Raw genomic sequence first — 12,820 nt, forward strand, 5'->3', positions numbered from 1 at the left:
TGAAATAGGAGGTGAGAAAAAGAGTGGGGATAGCTATCCCTCTTAAGCCTCGTACAAATGATCGGATTTCTGTGTAGGACTTTTGTCCGAAAGGGCGTTGGCTAGGAACATGTCTTGCATACAAACGGCAAACGGCAAACATGAAACCACTTGGTTTTTCAGCTCTTTAGCGCCACCCTTTGGGCAACTTCTGCTAATGTTGTGTTATGGTGAGCATTGCTTCCGACCATGCGTGTTTGTACTTTGGAGTTTTTTCCGACAGACTTGTGTACACACGATCGGATAATCCGACAACACACATTTGTTGGCGGACAATTTTAAAGCATGCTATCCCACATTTGTCCGCGGAAAATCCGACAACAATTGTCAGATGGAGTGTACAAACGGTCGGATTTTCTGACAACAGCCTGTCATCACACAATTCCTGTGGGATAATCCGATCGTGTGTATGAGACTTTACTTTCTGTTTCTTTTATTTATACTATCTATGAATTAGATCTTGGTTGATTATATAAGATTGCAATCTACATTTTGATGAAATATGGAAAATGTGTGCACAACATCTGCTTTGAAGCAATTGCTTTAATAAAAGTCTTCTATATTTGAAATCAGAGGAATCCACAAACACTGCTCTCTACTCTCCTCACTCCAAAACCCAACAAAGCAGCCTTTCCAGATATGTTTCCATATCATATTTAAATGGCCCGCGGGTGCCGCGGAAGTGTAGATCGAGGTGCATGAAGAGTAGCGCAGGAAGCGTCTGTCATAAGTTCACTTGTCTCTCATGTCACACTGCTACTCCCCGGCGGCCCCTCCTCTCTTCTCGTCCATCCCCATTTGCTTGTGACATCATCTGAGATGGACGAGAAGAGAGGGGGGGGGCTGCCGGGGAGTAGCAGCGTGACATGAGAGACAAGTGAACTTATGACAGACGCTTCCTGCGCTGCCTTTGAAGAAAACAACAAGTAAATGCTGACCTGTGCCCTGGTGTGCTCTCATGTGCCCTGGTGTGCTCTCATGTGCCCTGGTGTGCTCTCATGTGCCCTGATTGTGCCCTAATGTGCCCTGATATGCTTTCATGTGCCCTGATTGTGCCCTGATGTGCTCTCATGTGCCCTGATGTGCTTTCATGTGCCCTGATTGTGCCCTGATGTGCTCTCATGTGCCCTGATGTGCTCTCATGTGCTCTGATGTGCTCTCATGTGCCCTGATTGTGCCCTAATGTGCTCTCATGTGCCCTCATGTGCTCTCATGTACCCTGATGTGCTTTCATGTGCCCTGATTGTGCCCTGATTGTGCCCTGATGTGCTCTCATGTGCCCTGATGTGCTCTCATGTGCTCTGATGTGCTCTCATGTGCCCTGATTGTGCCCTAATGTGCTCTCATGTGCCCTCATGTGCTCTCATGTGCCCTGATGTGCTTTCATGTGCCCTGATTGTGCCCTGATGTGCTCTCATGTGCCCTGATGTGCTCTCATGTGCCCTGATGTGCCCCGATGTGCTCTCATGTGCTCTGATGTGCTCTCATGTGCCCTGGTGTGCTCCCATGTGCCCTCATGTGCCCTGATTGTGCCCTTATCTGCTCTCTGGGGCCCTGATGTGCTCTCATGTGCCCTGATGTGCTCTCATGTGCCCTGATGTGCCCCATGTACCCTCATGTGCCCCAATGTGCCATGTGCCCTCATGTGCCCCATGTACCCTGATGTGCCTCATGTACCCTGATGTGCTGGGCTCTGTACATCAGGGTACCCTGTGCCCTGTACCCTGATGTGCCATGTGCCCTGTCCTGATGTGCTGTGCCCCATGTGCCCTGATGTGCTCTCATGTGCCCCATGTTCCCTGATTGTGCCCTGATGTGCCCCATGTGCCCTGATTGTGCCCTGGTGTGATCGTATGTGCCCTGCTATGCCCCATGTGCTCTGATTGTGCCCTGATGTGGCCAATGTACCCTGATGTGCCATGGGGCACATGAGAACACATCAGGGCACAATCGGGGAACATGGGGCACATCAGGGCACATGGGGCACAGCACATCAGGACAGGGCACATGGCACATCAGGGTACAGGACATGGCACAGCACATCAGGACAGGGCACATGGCACATCAGGGTACAGGGCACATGAAACAGCACATCAGGGTACAAAGCCCAGCACATCAGGGCACATGGCACATCAGGGTACAGGGCACATGAAACAGCACATCAGGGTACAAAGCCCAGCACATCGGGGTACATGGGGTACCCTGATGTACTGGGCTATGTACCCTGATGTGCTGTTTCATGTGCCCTGTACCCTGATGTGCCATGTGCCCTGTCCTGATGTGCTGTGCCCTGATGTGCCATGTCCTGTACCCTGATGTGCCATGTGCCCTGTCCTGATGTGCTGTGCCCTGATGTGCCATGTCCTGTACCCTGATGTGCCATGTGCCCTGTCCTGATGTGCTGTGCCCTGATGTGCTCTCATGTGCCCCATGTTCCCTGATTGTGCTCTCATGTGCCCCATGTGCCCTGGTGTGCTTGTATGTGCCCCATGTGCCCTGATGTGCTGTGATTGTGCCCCATGTACCCTGATGTGGCCCATGTACCCTGATGTGCCATGTGCCCCATGTACCCTGATGTGCCCCATGTACCCTGATGTGCTGGGCTTTGTACCCTGATGTGCTGTTTCATGTGCCCTGTACCCTGATGTGCCCTGTACCCTGTCCTGATGTGCTGCGCCCTGATGTGCCATGTCCTGCACTGTGCCATGTGCCCTGTCCTGATATGCCCTGCCCTGATGTGGCCTGTTGTGCTGTACCCCTATGTTCTGTGCTCTGATGTGCCCTGTACCCTGATGTGCTGGGCTTTGTACCCTGATGTGCGCTGTGCACTCATGTGTGCTGTGCCCTGTGCCCTGATGTGCTGTACCCTGATGGTGAGTGGTCAGTGTGTAGTGTAGTGGTCAGGGTTAATAATGCGTTCGCTGACACCAGTACTGTTTTTGAAGTTTGAAAGTTTGCATGCGGCCCCCCATGGGATATGGAAACTTGTCTTGTGGCCCTCAGGTAATTTGAGTTTGAGACCCCTGCTTTATAGCATATCTCACAGGCATCCTAAATAAACTAAACCCTGCCACAGCTTTACTAGGTATCAATCTGGATATCTATCCTAAAGAATATAGAACAATTGTATTCCACACACTAGTAGCAGCAAGACTCACTATAACCAGCCTGTGGAAATCCAAAGACGCGCCCAACTTATCGACAGTTATAGCTAGAATCAATATAAAGGCCCAATAGGAATTAATGCTGGCTTATAAAAACTATTCCATTACTACGTTCAGAAAGAAATGGTTAGCTTGGATCACCCATCCTAGAGCATCCAAATACTTAAGAGTGTAATATTTAATCTATTGTCAAGTTTGAAATACGTCAAAGTCAGATATATGCTTACCCCAGCTGTAATGTATTATCCTGGACCTACTTTATTGATCTGTGTAGCAAGTTTTGTTAAGTTCATTTCTGTATGTATGTGTATATATATATATATGTGTATATATGTGCATACATTTTCTGTTTCTTTATGATTTTCTATATACAAATAGTTAACCCAATTGAAAGCCTAGCCAATGCCTACAGATTGAACCCGGTAGGGGTAGGCTGGTACAGGCTACCAAGTACTGTATTGTTATAAGAACAATCTTATGAACCAAGGTAACTCAGTTGGTTACTAAGGATTAATGTGACAATTTTAATCTGTACTGTTAAGTAAATACTTTCAATAAAAATCTATTGTTAAAAAAAAAAAAAATTAAACTAGCAAAAATATCTACACAACTGAAACTAACAAAATATACATAAACAGGTGGAAAGCTTATGAAAAACACATAGAACGGGTAGTGCCCTATACTCTGGCAAATGCCTTAGTACCAGTATTCAGAAATCATGACACTCCTGCATCGTTAGTAGACTTGCTAATACAACTAGCCCATCAGCTTTCTCCTGTTGAATTCATTTTAAGCCTCTTAATAAAGAACACGTAATCTAATTAATAATAGTACCATCATCCAGAAAGTCAATGTTGAATAAAGAGAGGGCTTAAAGCAGTGGTTCTCAACCCTACTAGTGCCGTGACCCCTTGATAAAATTTCCCAAGTTGTGGGGACCCCTAACAGTAAAATTAATTTTGTAGCGTGGGTTGTCAGCACCCAAGGCAAGGCAAGGCAAGTAACTTGCACCCCTAACCCACGGACACTTATCAATCCCTGAGTCCCTTCCACTCCACATTTTAGGGTGTACCACTCTCCTTGATCTCCTTTCTTTCCCTTTTATCGCCCTCTATCCTAATTTCTTGTTTCCCCCCCCCCATCGCTCTCTCTCTAGCCGAGTTTCTTGTTCTTTCTCTCCATTTTTCTTTGTTCCTCCCCCTCTATCCTCTCCCTATGTATTCTCTATTTTTATTCTTTTTCTTACTCCTTGTTGATGGGGTGGGGGGAATGGGAAAAGTAGCAGTGCTGGGGGAGTTCTGATCAGCCCATTTAGGTGTTCTTGATCAAGGTCATCTGCTGATCTGAGAACTGTAGTGAGGACTTTGAATGGCAAATATAATCACAGGCAATGCTACTCACTGTGTCACTGGCTTTGTGGTGTCTCGCAGCAGTGACCCCTATGTTGAAATCAGAAGATGGGGTCTCCTCTAGCCCCTCCCACTTTACATTCCTCACCAGTCAGCTGACCTCTAGTGGTCAGCTGCGAATAGGCTGAGTGGGCGGCCGTGAAAAGGCTGGGAGAGTGTTGCGCGCTTCAGGAACAGCCTGGGGTTTGGTGACCCCTGGCAAATCGTAATTCGACCCCCAAAGGTGTCCCGACCCCCAGGTTGAGAACCACTGGCTTAAAGGGTGCCCACAACTAAAAGACCAAAAGTGGAGGGCGGCTGGACTATTGCGGTACAAAGTGAGTAGGTAAACTCAGAAAAGGTACATAGATAAATTATAAAATGTATTAATGTAGCAACAGATAAAAACAAACAAGAATATACAATAATATAGGACGCCGTGACAAACCGCACGTAACCGAAACTAATAATCTCCTTGGGGAAAAACGCGGTGGAAATAGTCACGAGGGGAGTCTCTACTAGTTTCCCCTCCTCCCTGCCCCCCCTACCTTCCCTCTCCCCTTCTCCTCCCCTGTTCTCCACCCTACCCCCCCCCCTTCCTGTACCTTATTTTCTCCTGTTTTTCCCCCCTCCCCTCCCCTCCGTTTTTACCCCCTCTTTCTCCGTCCCTCCCCTCTCCTCTCCCCCTTGCCCTCCCCGCCCCTCCACATTTTTCTTCACTCCATTTGCACCCCCCCATCCCCACCGTTTTTCATATTTACTTTGGCACTGGTTGGTTCACGCATCACGCATGCACACCACTATCCCCCTCCCATAAAAATGTAATGTTTTACTTATGGTCACCTCTTAAATCTAGCCGATAGGTCCATCTCCTCATCCGTCCCCCTTGGCTGGCACGGGAGGCTGGCGGGATCTCCTTAGGTAAGCAGCATAGCCCTTGTTCCCCAACGTTTATATTGTATTATGTTGCTGTTAGGTTTGCTTGTATGAATTTTTGTACTTGTTCAATACCTTTTTTTCTAGCCACTGATTGTATGTCAATTAATTTCAGAACTTTTTGTTCAATACCTTTTTTCAGCCACTGATTGTATGTCAATTTTAGAACTTCTCCTGACGAAGCGGCTTCGCCGCAAAACTAGTAGGGCTCCCCTCGTGACTACTTCCACCGCGTTTTTCCCCAAGGGGATTATTAGTTTCGGTAACATGTGTAGTTTGTCACGACGTCCTATTTTATTGTACAGGGTGGGCCATTTATATGGATACACCTTAATAAAATGGGAATGGTTGCCGCCATGGTCACCACCCATCTTGAAAAGTTTCCCCCCCTTACATATACTAATGTGCCACAAACAGGAAGTTAATATCACCAACCATTCCCATTTTATTAAGGTGTATCCATATAAATGGCCCACCCTGTATATTCTTGTTTGTTTTTATCTGTTGCTACATTAATAAATTTATCATTTATTATACATGTACCTTTTCTGAGTTTACATACTCACTTTGTACCGCAATAGTCCAGCCGCCCTCCCCTTTTGGGTTGTGGGGACCCTTTAAGCCCTCTCTATGCAAGACTTCTCCTGTTATTGGAAAATTCTAGTTGATGGGCACTTCATAACCACTATTTGGGACAGGGCAGAGCTCTTTGTACATGGAACACTATTACATATTACAGATAAAGGGGGAACCTCCCAACTGGGAAGAGCGCAATATATTTAAAAAAAAGTAAGATTCTAGAAAGCACACATGGGAAAGCAAAAAAAGCCGGCCATAGAATGAGCGATTTTCTTTCTTGTAACCATGGGTTGTAGTGATTAAGCACAGGTCAGATGTGTGAAACGCATCTACGTGACTAACACTTGGTGTCCCTGGTGTATTTTGACCGTCTGCAATAAAAGGCATTTTTGGAAACTTTGGATGTGCAGCCATTTCTTCTTTTTCTCAACCATGGGTTGCAGGAAAGAAAAATCGATTGATTCCCCCACCAACACAATCAGTGTTGATGGGGGAATCCCTCCCGTGGAGCCATTGTGTTCTCCCAGTGGGGGAAGCTGTCCCCGCCAGAAGAACACAGTAATTATTGCTAGTGGCTTTAACAGCCACTAGAAATAATCACATTTAAAATCCAGCAGGCTGGTTGTACCCAAGTTGATAGATCGATGAACTTGGGTACATTCAGCCTGCCCATATGTAACGATTAGCTCAAGGGGATGTCAGTATCTCAAAGTATCTGTATTGAAGCCCCCCTCTGTGTGAGGAGGGGGCGGAGAGTTTCATTGTTCCTGTAACAGCTTGTAACTAGATATAAACCAGGAAAATGTACCATTAAAACAGTCTACTTGACCCTTCAAAACGTAGCCCCGTCTCGTTCTTGAAAGGGCATTCGATAGGATTATTATTCTGCTCATTTTACCGCTGAACCTGACTCTCTCTCTCTGGATCTTGTGGATGGGGTTATACCAGCTGTACTTGCATATCGCAACTTGCCAGGGAAAAGGACGTCTCCAACGGCTGATACCCTCTCACTACTGGGGTAGCCGTTACACCATACACGGTTCCAATCTCGGCCGGTTCCTGCTGAACCATTTTTAGTGGGTCTGTGTATGTTGCAGGATTACAAGGTGGCAAGTTGACCAACAAGGGGACTTGCAATGTAACGTCATAGCATTCATGTTTTCTATTCTTACCTTTTCCATAAGGTTTGCTTCCAAGTCAATGCAAGCTTCACTAGGTTTTACCCCCACAACAGTTATGTCCTTTGTTACATCAGGATGTGGTAACAGCTTCATAGTACTCCCCACCCTCATCTTTGAGGACTGCTCAGTGCAATACAAAGAGTCATGTCTACCGTTAATGTCATTATGGTGGATCTCCTGGGAAAGATGGTCAGATTCATGACAACTCTGAGGACTGTTCAAATCTTCTTGATGTAAGGCAGAGTCTATAGAGAGCTCAGTCTGAGTGAAGGGTGAAGAGATGTCATCCGAAGCAAGTGTTCGAATTATAATTCCAGGCGTGTGGCAGTGGAGAGTGACATTGTCATTTGTACTTAGGAGGTGTTCTGGCTGTAAATATGAGAGAACACGATTAGAGGGATCCACATACACTGTGCACTAACATCCTCACAAATGCACCCATTCTTATTAAATAACAGTAATTCTTCTCTTACTCAAGAAATGTTTTCTTTTTCAATGGAAAAGCTTGACACTTACCATAATTGAGTATATCTTCTCAACCCAATGATATGGTATATACCTTACAGGAAACATGCTCCTTTTTTCGTGGGGTTTCCTTTAGTAACAGAAGTTTGGTTGCAGTACTTTATAAGCACCATCCACACAAGCCAGAGAGCTGAACTGTAGAAATGTTACAACACCTTGTTTTCCGATGTCAAGTCCTCCATAAGCACCATAATGCCAAAAGGAATTACATTACATAATGGCCTGCTATAAGAACGTCCGTTATTTCTTTTACTAGTCGTCATGAAGATTTCTTCTTAGTTGCTTAGTTTGGCCCATATTATCTACACCAGGGGTGTCAAACCTGCGGCCCAGGAGAGTTCAGCATGCAGCCTAGCAAGCCACAGCGGCCAGCACGTATGGAGGGATGCAGGGATGCCGTAAATGTATATGCATAGAGGCCATGGCGGCACAGAGAATGCAGGTGTTTCGTCAGATTTGGCGACCCGTCAGAATTGGTAACGGAAGTGACGTTCCGTCGCCGCCATCTTGCTACACCCTACACTTCCCCATAGTAAGGATACTCTGAGAAGGGGGAAAGCGGACATCTTGTTACACCCACCAAAGATTTCCATTTCACACTTATTTTTAACAGGAAAGTGAGTTGATATAGTCAAATACAGTGCTTAGGAGTCTGTCTGACTGGTTAGATATTGAATTTAAAGCAGCAAACTTCTGTCAGATTAGCAAACCTGTGAAATTAGCAGGTTTGCCGCTGCTTTTAAAATTCAACATCATAACAGTCCGACGGAGTTCTAAGTACTGGATTTCATTATATAAACTCATTTTACTGATAAATATAAGTGTAAAATGCAAAACTCCGATGGGTGTAACAAGATGTCTGCTTTCCCCTTCTCAGAGTATCCTTACTATGGAGGAGTGCGGGATGTAGCAAGATGGCGGCGACGGAACGTCACTTCCGTTACCAATTCTGACGGGTTGCTGAACCGAATCTGACGAAACACAGGAACAGGTACTGCCACAGCCAAAGGGATGCCAGGGGTGTCTTTTTGTAAAAGCACCGGCAACAGCAGGTAGCAACAGGGAAGTAAATTCAAGGACAGTTTTAAAATCTATGATCCATGATGTCCTGGCCACTGCTGTTCAAGAATGATCGGTCCTGCATGAAACACAGGCACGGGCACAGGCACAGCAGCCTATTCTAAAGAATGGGCTGCCGTGCCCGAGCACATGCGGCCCAGGACAATTCCTCTTCTTCCAATGTGGTCTAGGAAGGTCAAAAGTTTGGACACCCCTGACCTACACACAGTACTGTACTGCATTTGAGAAAACATGATTAGGAACAGTATAAAAAGTTAGAGGAGCTTTAGGGAAAAAAAAGGATTCTGCACTGTATAATTCTGCTATAAACATGGTATTGGTATCTCATCAATGGTATAGGTATGGTTTGCAGGTCTCACACCATTTTTGCACATCTTGCATTGGGCTGCTCAGAGAATTTCTCACAATTAACTGCTTTAGACTGGGTATAAAGATATTTCAAAGGGATGTTCAATATTCCCAGCTAAGTGTGTCATGGCTTTATCATAGATCCTCTAATAAATCTCCTGAGTCTTCCTTCATTTCTGTATATCATAACATTTTAACACAGCGAAATATCAGTCATGCGTTATTATGGTAACATTTACTTGTGTATATACAGTATATGTTGATATGTTGATGATATATGCCGATGAAAACTAAAGACTAATAGCCAGATTCAGATAGACTGGCTTAATTTTGAGGCGGCGTAGCGTATCGCATATACGCTACGCCTCCGTAAGTCAGAGAGGCAAGTGCTGTATTCACAAAGCACTTGCCTCCTAAGTTACGGCGGCGTAGCATAAATGGGCCGGCCTAAGCGCGCCTAATTCAAATGTGGAACAGGGGGGCGTTTTTTTTATGTTAATGACTGGTGACCCAACGTGATTGACATTTTTAACGAACGGCGCATGCGCCGTCCGTGGACATATCCCAGTGTGCATTGCTCCAAAGTACGCCGAAAGAACGTATTGGTTTCGACGTGAACATAAATTACGTCCAGCCCCATTCACGGACACCGTCAAATTTTCAAATTTCGACGCGGGAACGACGGCCATACTTAACATTGGCTAGGCCAGCTATTTGTTCGACTAACTTTGCGCCGGAAAAAGCCTTAAGTAAACGACGTAAAAAAATGCACCGGGCGCACGTACGTTTCTGAATCGGCGTATCTAGCTCATTTGCATATTCTACGCCGAAATCAACGGAAGCGGCACCTAGCGGCCAGAGTAAATATGCACCCTAATATACGACGGCGTAAGAGACTCACGCCGCTCGTATCTTAGCCTAATTTAAGCGTATCTGGTTTCCAGAATACGCTTAAATTTACGACGGCGTAGATTCAGAGTTACGACGGCGTATCTACTGATACGCTGGCGTAACTGTCTCTGAATCTAGCTATAAATGTTCTTTGCTTTGAACTAACCAATAAACTAGATCACTTTAATGCCAAGCTAGCTGCTATAGTACAGAAAGCATAAAACATATTTTTAAAGTATTTTGACACTGTAAGTAAGGGCATGGGACAATTTTGATCCAACAGCAGTTATATTACACATGCATCCAGTACAAGGGATTCCTACTTACGGATAAGGCGTGCACAATGATTTGCTCTGGTGATGCTGGGGAAGTGCTGGATGTCAATGTTACAGATGGACTGGATGCCAGGGATAATGGAAGACTTTGGGAAGATCCTGTTTGCAGAATGAAGGTGCCTGTCGTGCCGGCTGGCTGTAAATAGAATGACTGGAAGAGAAAAATAAACAAGTCACTAAAAAATCTTCTAAAGAAATAGGATTTTTGTTCTCACCAGAACATCCCTTTCTTGGAGCCCATTGCAGGACACAGAAATATAGCTACGGTCTGGTTATACTGCTGCTTACAGGAGAATTGTGACACTGGCAAACAAACAGCCATAGGCCAGCCCAAGAGAACCGATCCTCCACCCAGCAGGTCTCAGTTCGTAGCAAGCGGCCCCAAGAGCAGGATTATAAACACAAAGGGGTGGGACCTCAATGAACACCAAAATAGGATTTTATGGTGAGTACAAAAGTCCTATTATCCCTGTCATCTATTTAGTGACACAGTGATTTAGATACTATTGAAATGTCCAAAAGCAGTCCAACTGAGGAGCAAGCAACAAAAACACAGGCCCAACAAAACAGAACTGGGGATTGAAGCTTCCATAAGGCGGCTAAAGCAGCCAGGATTTGGGGGGGGGGGGGGTAGTCAAAATCCCCAGGAACTTTTTAATGATTTTCCTTTTAGGAAGATTCACTCTCTCCCTTTGTCTAAGTAACCCTTGTCCCTGGGACTGAAAGTGAGGGAAAATCCAATACTTGAGTTATTTTCAGAACAGAAATAGTGGGGAAATGTGTCTAGAGGCAGGCTTATCCCCATTCAGAGCCACCAGAGTGCACAGCCATGCATCTAGAGAGGCTAAGATTCATATTCAGGGTCACATTGGAATCCTTATAGGAGGGATCCTGTGTAGGATACGTTTTATATTCTAAGGGACAGCAAGCACACAGGATGCCTACACCTGTTATACCTGTCCCACTGGTGCCCCTTGTGTACTTCTTTGGAGTGAGTGTTTTCCCCTTGTGCCGATCAGCCAAGACAAAATACTTTTGCATACCCCACTCCTGAGGAAGCGATAAGCGCAACACGAAACACGTTGAAAAGAGCTTGATCTATAGGAAGCACCTCTTCATGTGCATAGTCTACACCTACAGCACATTTGATACACTTCTTTCTACGTCTTGGGTGGCCTTAGGATAATATGTCCCCTATTTGTATGTTATATACTGTGGATGAGCTCATAGGAGTTACTTTGAGAGGGTATACAATACATGGTTTTCTTATGTGATCCTTTTAATAGCAAGTTTTAGGTTGGTTACATATCAATAAAATGGCTTATTTTTAAATATGGGTTATAATTGATTTCTTTGAAAGATAATACGCATTTAAAACCCCACAAACGTACTGTTTATCCATAGGAACATACTGTACATTCGTTTTGACCAACTCAACTATGTTTTCCTCACTTCCCAAAAGGCTTGGATGCAAAGAATACAGCAACAAAAGTACGATCTTCTGAATGGATGGCACATTAATGGTACATAATCATTAAAGTGGAGTTCCACCCAAAATTGGAACTTCCGCTTATCCCACTCCTCACCCCCTTACATGCCTCATTTGGCATGTAATTTTTTTTGGGGGGGGGGAGTGGGGGCTTCAGGAGGAGTGGGACTTCCTGTCCCACTTCCTCCGAGAGGCTGGTTAGGCAATTAAGCTTAATCGCCTACAGCAGCCCCTCCCTGTAGGCGATCGCCTAGGACACGTCACAGGTCCTAGGCGATCTCCTGTCCAATCAGATGGCGCAGGGCCGGGCTGCGCGCGCATGCGCAGTGCCGCTCGCGCATGCACAGTGGGTGCCCGGCCGTGAAGCTGAAAGCTGTCACAGCCGGGTGCCCACAGTTGAAATGAAGACGCCGGCCGGGGAGGGGGGGAGAGGAGCGGAGCCCCGGCCGGCGCGTCGCTGGAACGCTGGAGCAGGTAAGTGTATGTTTATTAAAAGCCAGCAGCTACACTTTTTGTAGCTGCTGACTTTTAATAAACATAAAAATTGGCTGGAACACCCCTTTAATTACATTCTACTACCCTTCTGTTTTACCCCTGGCGACAATTGAAAGGTTTTTGCACCTTTATAAAATTATTATAAACAAAGTTTAAAAAGCAATAGCTGATGAGCCAAAAACACTTACTGGTAGGATCTCAAATGTCTGTAGCGTACCAGCATCTGGATCGGAACTGGGGGAGGTGGGGTCTGGGCCTATAATATATATAAAAAAATATTAATTGTTATTATTAAAAATTATAGCCACAACAACTACTCAGGCATCCAATAAAGAGGATTTCAGAATGTGGCTAGTGTTATCAGCCCAAT

At 45.5% G+C, this 12,820-nt stretch overlaps 1 protein-coding gene across 2 annotated transcripts in view; it reads right to left on the bottom strand.

The window, feature by feature from the left end:
• Positions 1 to 12,820, bottom strand: part of DMTF1 (cyclin D binding myb like transcription factor 1) — an 84,361-nt gene that overhangs the window by 9,478 nt on the left and 62,063 nt on the right. For both annotated transcript variants that reach the window (XM_040343431.1, XM_040343430.1), the window contains 3 exons: positions 12,639 to 12,706; positions 10,459 to 10,617; positions 7,279 to 7,656 (listed from right to left, as the gene is read on the bottom strand). In XM_040343431.1, the coding sequence (XP_040199365.1) occupies positions 7,279 to 7,656; positions 10,459 to 10,617; positions 12,639 to 12,706 (605 nt within the window). The remainder of the gene's footprint in view (positions 1 to 7,278; positions 7,657 to 10,458; positions 10,618 to 12,638; positions 12,707 to 12,820) is intronic.

The sequence above is a fragment of the Rana temporaria genome, chromosome 3, assembly GCF_905171775.1.
Source record: "Rana temporaria chromosome 3, aRanTem1.1, whole genome shotgun sequence".
In the NCBI taxonomy this organism is placed as follows: domain Eukaryota; kingdom Metazoa; phylum Chordata; class Amphibia; order Anura; family Ranidae; genus Rana; species Rana temporaria.